The following is a 21,586-nucleotide window of genomic DNA, read 5'->3' on the forward strand; positions in this document are numbered from 1 at the left end:
GTTGAAGAATCATTTTTTTTGATAACTACAGTATCTGGACATTCAACATTTCGTTCTTTTGTCAGGTTGCAAGCAAACTCTGTGTCTTTCAGACAACTAAGTTTAATTTGTAGTGGGTTTGAATTAACATTAATGTGAGGTTCAGGGTGGCTTACAGTCTGTATTTGAAAGTTACTGAAGTTATCTGTTGGTCCCCATGATTTCTCTTTAGGAATAGGAGTTGTTGATTCAGTATCTGACTTTTCAATGTATGGAATTGTCACAGGAATATCAACACCTGAGCAGTTATCAGGTACTTGCATATATGAGCCACTTGACTACCATCAGTGCTGGAAGTTGTATGTGTAAATACATCGAGACCATATTGGCCAGAATTTGGTAATGTAAATGACGCAACCATTTTTGTGCCCTTTATGTCAACAGATACATATTTTTCAAGAAAACTGTCAGCAACACGGTTCATTCTTAGTTTTACCACTGGTTTCAGTGGATAGGGCACTTCAAACAACAGCTCTGCACAATTATAAACATTCAAGAGACCACCTTTTAGATTTTCTTTATCAGTCAAATCCATATCTTCAGGATAAATCTGTTTGATACCAAAGTGACGCATTGCTTTTTTAGGCCCCCATTCACCAGAAGCACACTGTGGGAGTGGAAGCATTTTACCAGTTATTTCTTCGCAAACAACCTTGAATTTACAAGTGCATTTCAACCGAACTGGTGAGCTGACAGAGAAATGGTTCGGAAACTTTTTATCATCTTCAATTTTATTGGCAAAGATCTCGATATAATAGGCACCTGTTGTTGGAACATGGATGTTAAAGATGGCAACATTATCATGCATTGTCTGGAACACATAGTCTTGAAAATTAATATTTTTATGCAAAGTATTTTGTTTTTCTTTATCAGCAGAACGAAGTTGGTAGAAGAACAACAGTGAATCTTCAAGGTCTTCTGGCACCCGTATCTTTAAATCAACTCCACCTTTGTTGTTTGTGTACAGCACTGATTGATAAGCTTTCTCAAACTTCATGTGATGGTGGAAAAAAATGGAACGAACAAAAGGCATAGCTTCAAAATTTTCCAGTGATATCGGTTTCTGTAGCAGTTGCCATTCCTGGTCATAGGGGTAAAATTCCTGAATGAATTCATCTGGATCTGTCAGAAAGTAGTGTTCATCATACTGGTATCTGATGTGGTCCCGGTTATTCTTTTCTTGCATTTTATCCTTATTTAAAACCAGGTGTCTAGAAAACAAGAGAAAAACAAAAAAAAAGAATTAGAAACAGAGAAACTATATATATATATATATATATATATATATATATATATATATATACACACACTTACATATAATAGGTTTTTCTACCTATTATATACGTTTTTATTATTATTTTTTGCAATTTACTTAATCTTTGACATTTTATTGTTATTTTGATTTCAATTTTTCTATTATATGTAATTTTCTAGATGGTGTAATTTAATTGTTCATTTTGAATTGATAAAAGGTGTTTTTTTCTAATTTTATATATATAAATACATATGCGTACATACTCTTTTACTTGTTTCAGTCATTTAACTGCGGCCATGCTGGAGCACAGCCTTTAGTCGAGCAAATCGACCCCGGGACTTATTCTTTGTAAGCCCAGTACTTATTCTATCGGTCTTTTTTGCCGAACCGCTAAGTGACGGGGACGTAAACACACCAGCATCGGTTGTCAAGCAATGCTAGGGGGACAAACACAGAGACACAAGCACACACACACATACATATATATATATATACATATATACGACAGGCTACCAAATCTACTCACAAGGCATTGGTCGGCCCGGGGCTATAGCAGAAGATACTTGCCCAAGATGCCACGCAGTGGGACTGAACCCGGAACCATGTGGTTGGTTAGCAAGCTACTTACCACACAGCCACTCCTGTTGTGTGGTATATATATATATATGTAAAAATACATATGCATACATACATATACACACACACACACACATATATATATCAAGTTATTAAGAATGAAATGTCCGATTTTCTTATGCACCAAGTTTGACAGTCTAATGTTTTATCCTGACAATTCTTTGTTTTATAACATTGAAGAGTTACACCAACACTTTTCGAAATGCAATTCATGGTGTCTGATTGTATTGCGAGTTTTCTCATGTAAATCAATTTTTGTGAATCCATAGATAGATGAAAAATTCGTGTTGTTTGTGAATATGAATTCAGTCAGGGAACCAATGCATCCCAGACAGTTCGAAACATCAATGAGGTATTTGGTAAAGATGTGGTGAATGAGAGCACTGTACGTTGATGGTTTGAGAAGTTCCAGTCTGGCGACTTTACTCTTGGAAATCAGCCCCGTGGTAGACCTGAGACCAAGATGGATAATGATGAGCTGGAAAATGTAGTAGTAGATACATCTCAAATTATGTGTGAGTTAGCAGCAAGGTTTGATGTTGCAATTTCAGCTGTCTAGGACCATCTGAAACAAATCGGCATGGTAAAGAAGCTGGACAAGTGGGTACCACATGAACTGAACTAGCGTCAAATGACATGTCATCTTGAAACTTGCTGTTCTTTGCTATCACAGCATAAAAGCAAACTGTTTTTGCATCATCTTATGTGTGATGAAAAATGGATTCTTTTTAACAATAGCAAGCATGCGGCACAGTGGTTGGATAGAGACAAAGTGCCAAAATACAATCCAAAAAAGAATATTCACCATAAAAAGCTAATGGTGTCTGTTTGGTGGTCCAGCACTTGTGTCATCCACTTCAGCTTCATGAGATTTGGTCAATTCCAGTGGATGTATACATCAATCAGTTGGATGAAATGATGAGTGAACTTGCAATTAAACAATGAAGACTGGTCAATAGAGACAGGCCAATGCTTGACCACGTTGCACTAAGAATGCTCCTCAAGTTACAGGGACTGAACTTGGAAGTACTGTGTCATCCACCATATTCACCAGACCTTGCACCAACTGACTATCACGTTTTCCAGGCATTAGGCAACGTTTTGCAAGGTAAAAATCTCCAAATTTGAAGAAGATGCAAAAAGAGCCTTTTGTGATTTCATCCCTTCTTGCTCTCCAGAATTCTTCACTGCTGGCATAAATAAGCTACTGATTAATGGCAAAAATGTGTTGATAATTTAGGTGCATACTTTGATTAACTGCATTGCCTTTTGTTGGGATAAAGTAAAATAACTTTCAGTTCAAAATTAGACATTTCGTTCTTAATGATCTGATATATGTAATTTAATTCATCCTTAGTCAAAAGACACCTATTGTTATGTCCTGTTATTTGCATTTGTGTAACATTCTCCATCATTTTTTCCCGTCCTTGTTTTTGTATATATTCGCTGCTTTCTTCCAAGGAATCTAATGCTCTTAGCTTAGTTTTTCCTTGGGGCTGGCCAGATTGGAGCAATCTTGAGTATAACCAGCTGAAATTGCAAAGATAATCTGGAACTCAACTGAGGAAAGAAAACTCCGAATGACCCATTCTTGTTTTCTTAGCATCGTCTATCTTGATGTTTTGTTGTCATTTTTTTGTATCACCTAACTGTCTGGATGTTTTGCATTCTTGTCCCATTTTGTATAGGGACCAGCTATCCGAGTTGACAGCACCTTTGTAGATAAAGCAATTAAGAATATGAATACAGAGAAAGCCCCCATCCCATTAGGAATCACTGCAGAGATGCTCAAAATATCTGGCAGTGTCAGCTATAGCCTAGTCACCTGTATAGTTAACCAGGTGATACACAAAGGAGTCATTCCCAATGGCTGGTGTAGCAGCACTGTAGTCAACTGCTACAAAGGTAAAGGTGACGCTTTAGATACAAATAATTACAGAGGTATAAAGTTGTTGGATCAGGTAATGAAGGTCACGGAGAGGGTCATAGCCCAACTAATTAGGGAGAGAGTTTAGATGAGATGCAGTTTGGGTTCATGCCAGAGAAAAGCACCACTGATGCTATATTTCTGGTAAGACAGCTGCAGGAGAAATACCTAGCCAAAGATAAACCTCTGTACCTGGCTTTTATTGACATGGAGAAAGCCTTTGACAAGGTCTCCCGATCCCTTATCAATGAGGAAACTAGGGATAGATGAATGATTAGTGAGAGCTGTGCAAGCCATGTACAGGGATGCTGTCAGTAAGGTGAGAGTTGGCAACGAGTACAATGAAGAATTCCAGGTAGAGGTAGGGGTCCTCCAAGGTTCAGTCCTCAGTCCCCTCCTATTTATCATAGTTCTCCAGGCAATAATGGAGGAATTCAGGACAGGAGCTCCTCTATACTGATGACCTTGCTCTAATTGCTGAGTCCCTATCAAAACTAGAGGAGAAGTTTCAGGTGTGGAAACAAGGATTAGAATCGAAGGGCCTTGGAGTCAACCTAGCTAAAACCAAAGTCCTAATAAGTAGGAAGGCAAGCAAACCACAAACCCCTTATATAATAAACTACACCTATTACTGAGTTAGAGGAAATACCAGACTGGATATCAAAGAAAGCCAGCAGTAGGAAGTAGTCTAATGATTAACAATTTGGAATACTACACAGGTGGTATTGATATTATTTAATTAGATAGTAAAATCATCATTGTGTGAATCAGGTAATGCAACTCCTGATAATAGTCACGGGTAAGAGGTTTGGATAGTGTGTTCCATCTATTGTTTAACAGGCATAGTACAAATAACTGTATCTTGGTATAAGGATTACTGCTGGGGTGTGCAGACTGCTACTTCTAGGTTAGATGTCTTCACTATTGCTAATGCATAATACTGGGTATACTAACCCTAGTGGTTAGTTCCTTCAATATAGCATACCATGCTTTTTGTGTGGCACCATCACCAATGCTTTTTATCGTAGGAGACACTTGCCCAAGGTGCTACAAGTGGAAGCCACTATATAGAAGACGGGAGTGATGAGGGTGAAGCAAGAAAGAGATAAAATTAATGATGATAAGGTGTCAGGGTGGACCTTCAAGATACAAGGTGAGTAGGGGTCACAAGAGTGTATGGACGAGTGAGTGATGGTTAGAAATAGAGAATGATTGAAGAGGTGAATATCATGAAAAACAAGAACAAGTTTTCAATACTTTTTTAGAAATTACAAAAAAAAAAAAAAATACTGAAAATCTTTTGATTTTTGTTATGATTGATTGTTAAGGTTTTAATATAAATAATATTTAACATTATAAGCCCAAATGGTGAGAGAAAAAGATGAAATAAAGGCTATTGGTAGGTTTGACATCTCTATTAATTAGAAAAAGAATAATAGACGCAGGAGTGGCTGTATGGTAAGTAGCTTGGTTCCAGGTTCAGTCCCACTGCATGGCACCTTGGGCAAGTGTCTTCTACTATAGCCTCGGGCTGACCAAAGCCTTGTGAGTGGATTTGGTAGACGGAAACTGAAAGAAGCCCGTCGTATATATGTATATATATATATATATGTATGTGTGTATATGTTTGTGTGTCTGTGTTTGTCCCCCAACATTGCTTGACAACCGATGCTGGTGTGTTTACGTCCCCGTAACTTAGCGCTTTGGCAAAAGAGACCGATAGAATAAGTACTAGGCTTACAAAGAATAAGTCCCGGGGTCAATTTGCTTGACTAAAGGTGGTGCTCCAGCATGAAACAAATAAAAGAGTAAAAGAGTATAGCTGTTTACTTGGGATTGGCAACTGATACATGGCTGTTTGAATCTTGTAAGATGGCCTGTTTCTCTTGTTCCATCTCAAACTGGTGTTTATTATACCAAATATAATCTCAGCTATGATTCTTACCTGGCACCCCAGTTACACTGAACCAATCGCCAGTCCCCATCAATGTAAATAGCATTCCATGTATTTTGGAAGTTTTCTGGAAGGATCTTCATACCTGGCTCATAGCCAACACTTTTGGAATGACCCTTGATTTCGACGCACTGCAGCCCGGCATAACTGAAATAAGACAGACAGACAGACGTATGAAGGAAAGTCAACAGAATGTTTTATAATAGAACTAGCAGTATCGCCCGGCGTTGCTCGGGTTTGTAAGGGAAATAACTATATAAGCATTTTTAGAGAGTTACTTCCCTTATATAACCCGAGCAAAAATCATTAAAAATTCGGAAAAATGATGGTAAATTTTTTTTAAATCATAGACTCATCGTAGATGTGTGCTAATACCCAGAAGGGCTTGATATGAATGACGACTATAAGATACCCACTTTTGGTTAAACTGCACCGCAAAATGTGGGAGTAGTTAGGAATCTAAATCGGAGGAGACAGAGTCTCACACACACAACTTCAATTTTATATATAAAGATGTCAGTTATCTTTTTCTCTTTTACATGTGAGAATGAAGTGTGTGTGAGAGGGATGGGACCATGATCAATTTATTCAGATCCAGTAATTTACAACCTATCATTTTATTGATCGCTCCTAGTGGGACTGCAAGAGAAGGTAATCATGGTTCATTGAACTATTTTCAATCACTGATTGGCAATTATCTTATTGATCATTTCCACTGTAACTACAAGAAGGGATGCTTGGTAGTTCATTCAGGGACCAGATGGCAGTCTTAATCTGGGTAATGGATTAGGTCTTAAGGTGAAAAAAACCTCACCAAAGTTTATTCTGAACAAACATTTGAATGCAGAACATGCTGCTCTATTCTATCTGTCACACATAAAATACCAGGGGTACTTAGAAATAAATTATTCCAAACACATAAAGTAACTGGTGTTGCTGCTACTGCTGTTGCTACTGCCATCATCACACTCTTCCTCCCTTCACAACACTACTATTAATACTGTCCCACAACACCACCATTTTGGGGATACCTTTCTCTCTCTCTCTCTCTCTCTCTTTCTCCCTATTTCTCCCTCCCATCAGTTTCAGCTATGTAAAGAGTCAAGGACACTGATTACCCTCTAGACCAGTGCTTTTCAAACATGTCAAGGTCACACAGTACATGTGTAACATGCCATGAGTGTGTAGTGGTAAGTCTTCATCATCATTATCATCATCGTTTAGCGTCCGCTTTCCATGCTGGCATGGGTTGGACGGTTCAACTGGGGTCTGGGAAGCCAGAAGGCTGCACCAGACCCAGTCTGATCTGGCAATGTTTCTACGGCTGGATGCCCTTCCTAACGTCAACCACTCTGTGAGTGTAGTGGGTGCTTTTTACGTGCCACCGGCACAGGTGCCAGACAAGGCTGGCAAATGGCCACGATAGGATGGTGCTCTTCACGTGCCACCGGCACAGGGGCCAGGCGAGGCTAAAGGTTGTAGATCTCTCTAAATTATCACAAGGTGGTGTGTTTGTATCTAGATCAAGTCAACCCAGTGAAACCCATTCCTGTCTAAGCTATTTTATTCTGTGTTTTAGTCTAAGCAAGAAGGGTAGGACCAGCCCCATGACTCTGCAAAACCCTCTGTTACTGGTTGGCAGAAAGGGAGGAATAAATCATACCTCAAGAGTAACTTTCAGATTAGAAATCAGCTCTAAATGCTTTTAATACAGTGGACTCTGCAGAAGATATCCAAGGACCAGATAGTGATGTTAATTTGGGTAACGGATTAGGTCTTGTTTTGTTTTACTTGCTGGGTCTGGGGAAAAGTGATTAGTAGAAGGTCTGAGGCTGGACAGCACAAGGTGATGGAGAGGAAGAGAGATGAGTGGGATAGGAATACCAGAGTGGTTCGTGGCATGAACTCAGCCAGCTCCAATGAGAGAGACCATTATAGCAGCAGTAAAACAGCCAGAGAAAGGAGACCATGTACTTGTGGGTCAAAGGTTAGAGTTTGGCCATGAATTAGTGGTCCTTTTGTGAATATCTGCAAACCAAGAATAGGTTCAGCCCAGTCAAACAAGCTTTGACATATTTTCAGTTTATCCAGTTTTACCATCTAAGGACACCTGTTCAAGAGACCACACATTGGGATCAGAACCATAACCATAGAAGTGAAAAGTGAACCCCTCAACTACATAGCCATACCCATACCCATACCACAAGAGCAATTGAACTCTAAGCTAACAAAACAGAAATCAACTTTACAGTTCTGCTGCCTCTGCTGACAAGAACATGTTATTCTGAAGCTGCAGTAATTGTTTACAGCTAGGTAGACTGGGCTATTTGCAAGTTAACTGTTGTGACCACTAACACAGTACAATGTCAGTGACAAAATATTGACCTTTGGCCTCCACTTCCCAACCCATTCAATGCTATTAGGACCATCTCTCTAATAATGTACTCCTAACATTTTAAAGAGTCAATGTTACTAGTCACATGTTAAAACTTTTGATTCAAAATCAAAAGCTGATGTAAGTTGATAACAAAAGATGAAATTACAAGACAAAGTCATAAGTGAATGTCATAAGTCAAAAAGTCATAAGTTAATGTCATAAGTTTAGGTCAAAAATCAAAGTAATAAATCAATACGTTGGACAGTTTTTTTTTTTTTTCCTTTATTACTTTACCTGCTCAATCTCATAAAAAGTACATGGTAGGTTTCAGTGCCATATTTAATTCCTCTCAGAATTCCTAGTGGTGTATCATTGTCTACAATATCATCAAACTGCATCACATTCAGGTCCATAACTGTTATCCATCGGTAGATTGCTCTAGACAAATGACAGAAAACAATTATCATGGTAAGTTTTCGGTACTTCAATAGTTACACACACACACAAACACATACATTTATGTATATACATACACACATACATGTATATATGTATCTTTGAATAATAACAAAATAAATTATTAACATTTTGATAGCATTTAATATATATGTTATTCTGCAGATATCCATTCTCTTTAGTCCTTACAAGTGAAATACCTTGATGTTGTTATTATTCAAATATTATGTGACTCATGTTTATAACAACCCAGCCTTCCCTACTAGGATAACATGGTTATAATGCAACATGTATGGAGGTGTGAAATGTTGATCTAAATACTGAATCATAAATATCTGGTAAAGTATACTGCATCAAAGAATGCTACTACATATATATATATATATAAGGCACAGGAGTGGCTGTGTGGTAAGTAGCTTGCTAACCAACCACATGGTTCTGGGTTCAGTCCCACTGTGTGGCATCTTGGGCAAGTGTCTTCTGCTATAGCCCCGGGCCGACCAATGCCTTGTGAGTGGATTTGGTAGACGGAAACTGAAAGAAGCCTGTCGTATATATGTATATATGTGTGTGTGTATGTGTATGTGTGTTTGTGTTTGTCCTCCTAGCATTGCTTGACAACCGATGCTGGTGTGTTTATGTCCCCTTCACTTAGCGGTTCGGCAAAAGAGACCGATAGAATAAGTACAGGGCTTACAAAGAATAAGTCCCGGGGTCGAGTTGCTCGACTAAAGGCGGTGCTCCAGCATGGCCGCAGTCAAATGACTGAAACAAGTAAAAGAGTAAAAGAATATATATATATATATATATATATGTACACACATACACACACATGTAAATATTTAATCAATAGTTGTTAGCCCAGCCAGATATATTCTGTTTTGTTTATGGCTCATCAAGAACTTCAAGTACTTTATTTTAAGTTTCCAGACATATCTCCTTTTTAACTTGTCACCCTCTGGGGTAAATATATAAAAATCTACAGATAAATCTATATCTATCAATCTGACTGTCTGTATGTATGTGTGTGTATGTATATATGTATTGCAGCCTGGCAGCTTGCCAGTTCCCTGTGAAACTGGCCTACACATGCCAGCATAAAAAGTGAACACTGAATGATATATATAAACACACACACACACACACATATATATATATACTCTTTACTCTTTTACTTGTTTCAGTCATTTGACTGCGGCCATGCTGGAGCACCACCTTTAGTCGAGCAAATCGACCCCAGGACTTATTCTTTGTAAGCCCAGTACTTATTCTATCGGTCTCTTTTGCCGAACCGCTAAGTGACGGGGACATAAACACACCAGCATCGGTTGTCAAGCAATGCTAGGGGGGACAAACACAGACACTCAAACATATACACACACATACATATATATATATACATATATACGACTGGCTTCTTTCAGTTTCCATCTACCAAATTCACTCACAAGGCATTGGTCGGCCTGAGGGTATAGCAGAAGACACTTGCCCAAGATGCCACGCAGTGGGACTGAACCTGGAACCATGTGGTTGGTTAGCAAGCTACTTACCACACAGCCACTCCTGCGCCTGTATATATATATACATACATATAAATAAAGTTAGATAAGGCTGGTTTATGGGATTACCCTGGGTTTCACATCCATAAAGCATTAGATCCAAAACCTGTTGGCTTAAGGCCTCCCTAGCGAGTGGCCTCTCTAGAATGTGGAGGAGGAAAGGACCTCGCTACTCAATGTCAATGGGACTGAATCTGGAATCATGTGGTTGGTAAGCAAGTTATTTATCACACAGCCACTCCTGCACCTATCCAGATATATATATACACACACACAAACACACATATACAATTCATACATACATACATACATACATACATACATACATACATACATACATATAACACACACACATATATATACACACACACACATATCTTTCATCAGAAAAAATAACAGGAAAATAATATTATTGATACTTCAACAGATTCATTTCCTGAGTTCGTTTCAGTAACACAATACCACTTTCTCTTCTATGCAATGATTACATCATCTCACCAGGGATACAGGAATATCAAAAAAAAAAAAAACTGAATAGTTTGATTGCCAACTTATATAAGATAGAAGGAGTGTGGAATCAAATCAAGCAAGCATCTAGACATGTTAACACTTGTATTTAACACATATGAATTCATGTGGGAGTTTTTAGATTGTATATCAAGCATGTCAGATCGGAGATAAAGAGTTCAAGAGATTTGTAAAAAAGGAGCAATCATGAAACTGATGATGATATCAATGTGTATCTGCTCTCTATACACAAATGCCTACACAACAATAACACATAAAAAAACAATACATGTATACATCCATCTGTCTATCTGGCTGTAGGTATGTACGTATGTATGCATGCAGATATACAGACAGATGTATACACTTGTATCGTTTTTTCATGTATATTGTTGTGTGGGTGTAACTGTAAATAATACAGATATAAATATCAATGGAAATAGTAGTTGTGATACCTGTGCCGGTGGCACGTAAAAAGTACCATCCGAACGAGGCCAATGCCAGCGCCACCTTGACTGGTTTCTGTGCCAGTGGAACGTAAAAAGCACCATCTGAATGAGGCCGATGCCAGCGCCGCCTTGACTGGCTTCTGTGCCGGTGGCACGTAAAAAGCACCATCTGAACGTGGCCAATGCCAGTGCTGCCTTGACTGGCTTCCGTGCCGGTGGCACGTAAAAAGCACCAACCGATCGTGGATGCTGCCAGACTCTCCTGGCATGTAAAAAGCACCCACCACACTCATGGAGTGGTTGGCGTTAGGAAGGGCATCCAGCTGAGGAAACACTGCCAGATCAGACTGGAGCCTGGTGCAGCCTCCTGGCTTCCCAGACCCTGGTCGAACCGTCCAACCCGTGCTAGCATGGAAAATGGACGTTAAACGATGATGATGATAATGATGATGAAGATGATGATACATAGATAATTTAATCAGTTTTATAGCTGCTGCTTTTCTTATAAATCTCTTGAACTCTTTATCTCCGATCTGATATGCTTGATATACAATCTAAAAACTCCCATATAACTTCATATGTGTTATACAATTGTTAACTTACCTAGATGCATATATGTGTGTATGCATGTATGTGTGTATGTATGTAGGTATAAACATACATGTACATGAATATAGACATATGCTCATATACTTCAATACAAAAATATACATTGACACAAAACACATACATATAGCACATGTTTGCATGCATATTATATATATATATATATATATATATATATATATATATACGAAAGAAGGTTTGAAAATGCAATTTAAAAGATGTTTATTTACTTAACCGGTTTCACTCTTTGGAAAAAGATTGCCAAAAGTAACATAGAATATTATGAATTCAAAAAAATTTACATAATTACCACATTACATGTATATATACAGTCTTTGGTAACAGGGACATGTTAAGGACATAAAGAAGTACAACAGTGTGATGAGAATATTTGAAAAAATGGGCAGAAAAGATTAAAACAAATATATTATACATCTCAGGGTCAGTACAGAATATTATGAATTCAAGGCGAGGTTGAATTCATAATATTCTGTACTGACCCCTGAGATGTATAATATATTTGTTTTAATCTTTTCTGCCCATTTTTTCAAATATTCTCATCACAAAGTTGTACTTCTTTATGTCCTTAACATGTCCCTGTTACCAAAGACTGTATATATACATGTAATGTGGCAATTATGTAAATTTTTTTGAATTCATAATATTCTATGTTACTTTTGGCAATCTTTTTCCAAAGAGTGAAACCGGTTAAGTAAATAAACATCTTTTAAATTGCATTTTCAAACCTTCTTTCGTATATATATATATATTATATATATATATATATATATATAATGTGACCGCGTGTGTACCGTTGGCAATTTTTGTTTTCTCTGTCTTCCCTTCTCTAGCTCTTTCCTTCTCCTATGTTTCCAACGAAGAGCTCCGCTCGAAACGTTAAACCCTCCTTCCTTCCTGTCCAATCCATGACAGTATGAAAAATGATCGTGATGATGGTCTCTCACACACACATGCCTATATATGTACATATGTGTGTGTGTGTGTATCTCTCTCCCTCTCTCTCTCCATATATATATATATCAATGGGTCTCAGATCAAATCACTTGTCGGGGAAGTAGATCTCTGAAATTAGCCTCGCCTGGCCTCCGTGCCGGTGGCACATAAAAAGCACCATCCGATCATGGCCGTTTGCCAGCCTCGTCTGGCACCTGTGCCGGTGGCACGTAAAAAGCACCCACTACACTCTCGGAGTGGTTGGCGTTAGGAAGGGCATCCAGCCGTAGGAACATTGCCAGATCAGACTGGGCCTGGTTCAGCCTTCTGGCTTCCCAGACCCCAGTTGCACTGTCCAACCCATGCCAGCATGGAAAGCGGACGCTAAACGGTGATTTATCTAGTTTCAGCTCACGAGCTGTGGCCATGCTGGGGCACCGCCATTTGGTGTTGCTACATGATTTTACTTCACGAATGCTTTTGAGCAATTGCCATTTGGTGCATGAGAGAGTTCAATGCATTCGATTACCGATGCCAAGTTCAGTGGAATGGCTCAGAGCAGAGTGATTCAGACTTCATATCAAAGCTTGTCTGACGTGTTCAACTGGTCTCGTGTACAAAGTGCATGTAATGTATTTATATTTATAATGCCACTTACATTTATTTAAGTTTTACAATACTATAACACTACAGAATAATTTTAGTTTTTGAGATATTTGTTAATGTGTTTAAAATATTTTGAAAAATATGTGTTCAAAATAAAAAGATAGTCATATACAGGGTGGGGCAGAGAGGCTGAATGTTTTTGAAATGGCTATTACACAGCTCCAAGAGGAGGTGCATATGTCTGACAGGTACCATTTAGTTCATGGTGTCTTAGCATCTTTTTGCTTTCCAGGTGAAGCCATGGTGCTGTGGACGACAGAGCATCGCATGTTTGCCTATGACAGTTATGTGAAGAATAATGAGTCTGTCACATCAGTTCAGTATGAGGTTTGACGCTACTTCAACATTCACCAAAATCAAGCTGTTCCCACTCGTAACACAATCTTACATTGGGTGAATGCACTTTGTACACGAGACCGGTTGAACATGTCAGACAAGCTTTGATATGGAGTCTGAATCACTCTGCTCCGAGCGATTCCACTGAACTTGGCATCAGTAATCGAATGGCAAGGTGCATTTTGCATGAAGACCTGCATTTCCACCCATAAAAATGGTCATTAGGCAACAGTTGAAACCATGGGACTATGCACAGCACCTTAATTTTGCACGTCAGATGGAAGCAATTTTTGAAGCAAATGACAACCTCATTTTGTTAATGAGTGATGAAGCTCATTTTCATCTCAATGGCATGATGAATCAACAGAACTGTCATTGTTGGGGTCTTGAAAATCTGAGAGAACTGCATCAAAGACCACTGCACAGCCCAAACATGATGGTCAGGTATGCTGTTGGAAAAGCTGCCATCATTGGTCCTTAATTTTTTGAAGACAATAATGGAAATGCTGTTACTGTGAACTCTGAGCATTACATCGAGATGATTAACAACTTCTTTGTGCCTGAATTATGACAAAAACGTATGCCTATTCGAAGAGTGTGGTTTTAGCAGGATGGGGTGACGGACCATAGAGCCATCAATGGACGTTCTTTGCCCTCTTTTCAGTGTCCACCTCATTTCCAGGTATGCTGACATCCCTTGCCCCCCCCCCTCAGTCCTCTGATTTGTCCATGTGTGATTATTTCTTGTGGGGGAACCTCAAGGCACATGTGTATGTGCATAAGCTCCATACACTGGATGATTTGAAGGAAACTATTTGTGTGGAAGTTGCCCAAATTGACAGAACAATGCTGCGGAAGGTGTAGGCCAAATTCCAAGAACACCTTCAGAAATGCATCAATGTAAACAGATACCATATGATGGATGTTGTTTTCTACATTTGATTTTAACAAATGCTAATTCAATACGAATACATTAATGTCAATAAAATTATTTGCAGGTAAAATTAATGATTTTGTGAATTTTTCAAAAACGTATGTCCTATCTGCCCCACCCTACGATAAGTCAATACATAATAAAAACCAAGAACCAATTGATAAAATGCACTCAAGCTGTAAAAAGAGAAGTTAGGATTAAGATAAACAGGGAACATACAAGGAAGATGCAGTTCTCTGACCCATCTAGGAATGTAGTAACTCTCAACAAGAACTGATGCAGATCTTTACAGCTTGTCCAACACATGCCAATATGGAAATCAGATGTAAAATGGTGAAGCTAATGATGATGAGATGGAGGGTTAGGTTAGGACAATTGTGCTGATGATGGCTATTAAGGTAGAAACATGTAACCATGACCATCCTCTTATCTCCAGACAATAAGCCTGTCCAGTTCCTTAATGGCATGTCAGCTTTGGAGAAGTCTTGATTCTTAAGATTGTCTCCCCTCGTCATAGGGAGTGCTAAACTATCATTTGTTAACCATGACACATCCTTCAGAGACGGAAATAATTGTAATAAATGTAGAATTTACGTTGAATGGTTATTTCATACACCTGTATTTGTACATGTATATATTACCTTGCTTTCTCCAAATCAGATTGAAGTTGTTCAGTAAGCAACCTGATGAGGTCAGTGTAGGTACCTTGGTTAGTTTCAGATATCTATAAAATATAAATCAATAATGAACTTTTCATTTTATTGTTATTGCAATTGATCTTTTTTTATCATTAAATGTTCTTATACCAATATTTTTGCAGAAGTATTTACACTTGAAAATATTTTAGTTTCATATGATTTTTTGTGCCATAATATAACATGATTAGCTTATAATAAATTTGTATTATACCTGTTTGTAGCCTTTTAACGTGTTATACATTTTCTAGTTTCATAGCATTTTTATTGTATTACATCTATGTTTAATTTGATACAAAATTTCTAGTGTATTATAAAATATTTTACACATCTTAACATTTTTTCCCTATGTGTATCCCTTGACTGTATGTACCCCAGTTTTAGAATGGGCACAATATATCCTTGTGTCGTAAGAGACAACTAACAGAGTTGGCACCAGGATGGGGACCTGGGCATAAAACTCTGCCTCAAAAGTGAACACTGATGAGTATGATTAATTATGAAGCTTATCAAGGACCCACAAGGCTAACAGAGCTTTGGAATAGAAAATGGATTTAAAATATTTGTTACTGCTGGTGTTGAATTATAAAGATTTTATTTTAGGTTTTTGTCTTACTATAAATACTAGAGGTAAAAGATTCATAGCCTAGCGGTTAGAAATTTGCACTCTTGATTGCAAATTCATAGTTTGTGTTGTAGAACAAAACATGTCATTTCATGTTGCTTCAAACTACTCAGCTGTAAATGGTTAATTCTGCAATGGACTGGTGCTTCTTTCAGAAGAAATGTTGAACTGCCCACCTAGCCATTGGAGTGGCCTTATTTAAAAGCTACAACAGTACAAAGAAGCGCATTGTGACAAGTGGTGTAAAACAACAGCTGATAGTCGGTTTGATACTAGAAAGTTGCCTGTCATTTGACAGGTAACTATGAAAGTATACATTTGCTAGTATGGGTAATATAAAAAAATATGTCCTACATACCATAATTATAGTTTAACTTTTTATCAAATTTCTTGTTGTTTATACAAAATTATGAAATATGTACTAATTTTCAAAAGAAAAATTTTTACAACTTCGTCATTTATTCTTTCTCCTCCTCCTCCTCTGCCTCCCTAATTCTTTCTCACTGTGTGTGTTATGTTCCTTTATTCATTGCTTGCTACCAAACATAGTATGTGCTCTCATCCTGAATTTCTTATGTTAGTTCTCTCTGCATCTCTCTTTCTCTCTCTCTCTCTCTCTCTTTCTGACCTCTCTCCGAGATGCAAAACATGACTGGAGAAATCACCCAACCAACATTTATATCAGTTCATCATCATCATCATCATCATCGTTTAACGTCTGTTTTCCATGCTAGCATGGGTTGGACGGTTCAATTGGGGTCTGGGAAGCCAGAAGGCTGCACAAGGCCCAATCTGATCTGGCAGTGTTTCTACAGCTGGATGCCCTTCTTAATGCCAACCACTCCGTGAGTGTAGTGGGTGCTTTTTACATGCCACCGGCACAGGTGCCAGACGAGGCTGGCAAACGGCCACAATCGGATGGTGCTTTTTACGTGCCACCAGCATGGAAATAGTTATCAAATAAAAATTCTGCCATATTTTAGAAATTTTACTTTGTAATCCTTTTAAATATCTTCATTCTATTTTAATCTCTTCATTATTTATAACTTACTGTAATGTTATATTAATATTCAATCATGAAATTATTTCCAACTTATAGGGATTTCTGATATTTTTTACACCTTATAACATTTTTATCTTAAATTTTCACCAATACAATATTTTTCATACTTTTATCTTACTAAAGTAAAATAAGGTTTTGAGATGTGAGAATGATATAATAATATGTTATACTAATGTGATATAGTTAATCTTGTGCATTGGGATATTACACATTAACATAATATATGTTTGCATATGATCTACCAATATGTAATATATTATTATTTTACATTATGTTTGGAAATATATTAGTTTATACATATATACATATATTAGTGTGCAATATATTGGCGTGATACATTAGTATGTTAGATATTACAAGACATATTAGTGTGATATATATATATATATATATATATATATATATATATATATATGTATATATAAAATATAAATTAGAGATAAAACCACTATTATGCAACTCAAACAGTGATAGACATAAACCAAAACATAAATAACAAATATTATATATTTTTATAAAACATATAACTAGATCTCAACATAATAGTGGTTTTATCTCTAATTTATATTTTATATATTTATATTGTGAAATTTGATTTAATACTAAATTGAATTTTTCCCTGTAAGTTTGGAGTTATACTCCCTAATATTATTATTATTATTATATATATGTGTGTGTGTGCATGTGTGTGTGTAATATATTACTATATTGTAATTAACTATGTGCAAGATAAATATGTTATACATTATGTGGTATGTTACAGTGTAGTATATTTATGAGATATATATATATCAGGATGGGATGTATCAGTATATGATATATGAGTATGTGATAAATTGTTAACATATGCATTAGTATGTGATATACCAGCATGTTTTTATTAGTATATAATATTACTTGCTCCTGAATCTCAATATATGATATAAAATAAGCTATATATAAACATGTGATATATCTCATCAATGAAGTACTATTAAATAATATTGAATCCCTACCTTAATGACATGATCATCAAGATCCCTAAAGACAGAGGGATCGGTGTAAATTTCACTCTTCCGAGAACTTGGAGGATGAGGTGATGGAGGTTCAGAAGAAACAGGAAGCTTGACAAATTCATTAATTACTTGGTCAATTCTTTCTGAATCTTCCTTGTCTAATTCCATGTTAGAAATATCAGCATCTGAAACCTGTAAAGAAATTGGATAGAGAGATCAATTTACAGTTTTTGTATGTTGAAGGGTTAAAATAGGAAAGAAGGGGCAGGCGTCTATACATTTAAAACATACCCTCCTTGCAAATATTTTAAATGAATTATCTTCGCTTGATTATGTATCCAATCTGGAAAACAAATTTTCAAGAATTCATCTATTTTCACCTGATACTCCACTAGAATTTAATTCAGCCTCCTATTACTTCACCGGTTATTTTAGTATGTAAATTAAAATTGAAGACTTATATGCTCAATTAAATTTAAATTGAATTTTCTAGGATGTGAACAAAAAAAAAGAATTATAATCAGTATGCTTATCAAGAAACTAACTCAAAACATTTTTTTTATAGAGAAGCCTCTAATTAATAATAATATAAGTGTTTGTTCTCTTATGAATTGCACATTCTAAATATTAACTCTTAACATCATGTATCACACAAATCCACATAGCATGATATTGGTCTATTAGTTCTACATCACGTGAAGCCATACTATTTCTACCACCTTTTTTACATTCATTCTTACCCTTTTAGTATGCAAACTAGCCTTATCTGGCCCAAATATTCAACCTGTCTTATGTTTAAAATGACCAGATCTGGCTTCTCACACCTATCCTACATCATTCTAAAAATAAATAACCATTTTGTCAAAATCTCAAAATAAGATAAATCATAATTAATTCAAAACAATGTGAATAAATAAGTATTACATTTGATAGAGTAATTTGAATACTAAAAGGTTAAAGGAAGTTAGGAACTCTCTACTCTAAAAATGAAAACTTTCATCCATTTATTTACATTCTGTAATGTATTATTTATACTGATCCACATGGATTTGAATTTTTTGGATGTTTTTCCAGAAATTTTCTCAAAAGTTTTCTTTGGAAAATAGTTGTTAATCATTCTTTGAATGACAATATCTTTATATATAAAATTGAAGTTGTGTGTGTGAGACTCTGTCTCCTCCGATTTAGATTCCTAACTACTCCCACATTTTGCGGTGCAGTTTAACCAAAAGCGGGTATCTTATAGTCGTGATTCATATCGAGCCCTTCTGGGTATTAGCGCGCGTCTACGATGAGTCTACGATTTAAAAAAAAATTTACCATCATTTTTCCGCATTTTTAATGATTTTTGCTCAGGTTATATAAGGGAAGTAATTCTCTAAAATGCTTATATAGTTATTTCCCTTACAGACCCGAGCAACGCCGGGCAATACTGCTAGTATTTGATAATTTAATCAGTGAATTAATGGCAGATAAGGCACTAGAGATGATAACCAGAACAATGTATTCATTTCTTCCATGAATACAGGCGATCTCTCTGACTTCGATCCATCTGATGTTTTATCAAATGATTCAGATAAAATATTGACTGAAGAATAGTCAGACACTGAACTTTGGCATATGTTAATGGCCAAGAAATACCTTTAGGACTTTATGTGAAACCTTGAGTATTTTTGCAACAGTTTCCATTGACTTTTAATTGATACAATCATGCAACCAGTTTATATGCAGAACAAAAAGGTGCAGACAACTTTGTTCTACTTGTCTTGATGAAACTAATATATGTTGTTTCTGATTAAAAGAAACTTAATTAGGAGTTACTTGTAAATTTCACAATGAATAAGCCGCAAAATAGCAGGGGTAAACATTTTTTTTCTTCTTTTGATGTTTGTATACTCTTTTACTTGTTTCAGTAATTTGACTGCGGCCATGCTGGAGCACCGCCTTTAATCAAGCAACTCGACCCCGGGACTTATTCTTTTGTAAGCCCAGTACTTATTCTATTGGTCTCTTTTGCCGAACCGCTAAGTAATGGGGACATAAACACACCAGTATCAGTTGTCAAGCAATGCTAGGGGAACAAACACAAACACACACACATATATATATATGTATATATATATACATATATACGACGGGCTTCTTTCAGTTTCCGTCTACCAAATCCACTCACAAGGCTTTGGTCAGCCCAAGGCTATAGTAGAAGACACTTGCCACGCAGTGGGACTGAACCTGGAACCATGTGGTTGGTAAACAAGCTACTTACCACACAGCCACTCCTGCGCCTATATATATTTATGTCAATTAGAAATTACATTTAATCCATTACCAAAGTCCTTCTTTTCCACATCTTTCTTTTGAGTGTTTCTATTTTGAAGTTGATAAACAATTTATTAACAATTATGCATTTAACACAAATGACCAATTAACGTTAAAAACAAATTAAGTCTTTTTTGTAATACAGCCCATTTTCACAATAATCTGGCCATAAGTAAAGACACTATAAGCAGTTGAATAAACAAACACATTTTTAGGTGTTTTCTGCTCACTCATTACAAGATTGTGATTTTGACTTAGAAAATTTTCAGTAGCATGTAGAAAGATCTTGATCAATAACACTTGTCTGTCCACATTAAGTGACATGGCAAATTATGCTCTTTAGTGTAGATGTGATGCAGTATAACTTGCATGAGCATAATTTACTTACATTTACTTGTTCTGTTTTCTCTTTGAGCAACTCACTTTTAAGTTCTGTACACAACTCATTCTTCATTTCTGAGAAAAGTTTCAACATTTGAGCACTCTGCCTCTTCACCATTGTAGATGTTTGCTCCTGTGCAATCTCTCGTAGTCGTATAGTCAAATGCTGCTTCTTCCTCTCTCGTTTTAAAGTCATTGTTTTTGCGAGGTCTTTCTTCTGGTTTTCAAATTGAATAGTCATTGCCTGTGAAATAGAATTAAAGATTTGTCAATCATGAAATAACTAGTGCTAAAAGGAAACAGTAGCAAGCTGGACAAAGTGCCTTGCAGTATTTAGTTGATAACATTGATGTTCAAAGTTCAAATCTTACAAAGGTAATTCTTTTATAGGTGTGTGTGCAATTATCTTTTACAAGGTACCATGCAGTGGAACTGAAGGGATTGAACTCAAAGTAATGTGATGGTGAAACAAACTGTTAATCATACAGCCATGCCTGCAGTTATAACCATACCTATATATACATACATATCAATAATATATATTCATATATCAATGATTGTGTGTGTGCATATGTATATATGTTTATATGATACACACACAAACACATATAAATATGTTATTGATATATATATATATATATAGTGTGTGTGTAGATAGCTCTCTCTCTCTCTCTCTCTATATATATATATATATATATATATATATATATCATCATCATCATCATTGTTTAATGTCCGTTTTCCATGCTGGCATGGGTTTGATGGTTTGACTGGGGACTGGCAAGCCAGGAGGCTGCACCAGACACCAATTTGATCTGGCAGTGTTTCTAGAGCTGGATGCCCCTCCTAATGC

The 21,586-nt window shown here is 36.6% G+C and overlaps 1 protein-coding gene across 1 annotated transcript in view; it reads right to left on the bottom strand.

Moving 5' to 3' along the window:
- Positions 1 to 115: 115 nt before the first annotated feature.
- LOC115215194 (hillarin) overlaps positions 116 to 21,586 on the bottom strand; it is a 126,384-nt gene continuing 104,913 nt past the window's right edge. Inside the window, exons 5-10 of the mRNA XM_029784385.2 lie at positions 20,741 to 20,977; positions 18,034 to 18,225; positions 15,297 to 15,379; positions 8,483 to 8,626; positions 5,803 to 5,958; positions 116 to 1,250 (exon numbers count right to left, since the gene is read on the bottom strand). Of these exons, the coding sequence (XP_029640245.1) occupies positions 260 to 1,250; positions 5,803 to 5,958; positions 8,483 to 8,626; positions 15,297 to 15,379; positions 18,034 to 18,225; positions 20,741 to 20,977 (1,803 nt within the window). The 3' untranslated portion in view covers positions 116 to 259. The remainder of the gene's footprint in view (positions 1,251 to 5,802; positions 5,959 to 8,482; positions 8,627 to 15,296; positions 15,380 to 18,033; positions 18,226 to 20,740; positions 20,978 to 21,586) is intronic.

This window comes from Octopus sinensis, linkage group LG8 (genome assembly GCF_006345805.1).
Source record: "Octopus sinensis linkage group LG8, ASM634580v1, whole genome shotgun sequence".
Taxonomy (NCBI): domain Eukaryota; kingdom Metazoa; phylum Mollusca; class Cephalopoda; order Octopoda; family Octopodidae; genus Octopus; species Octopus sinensis.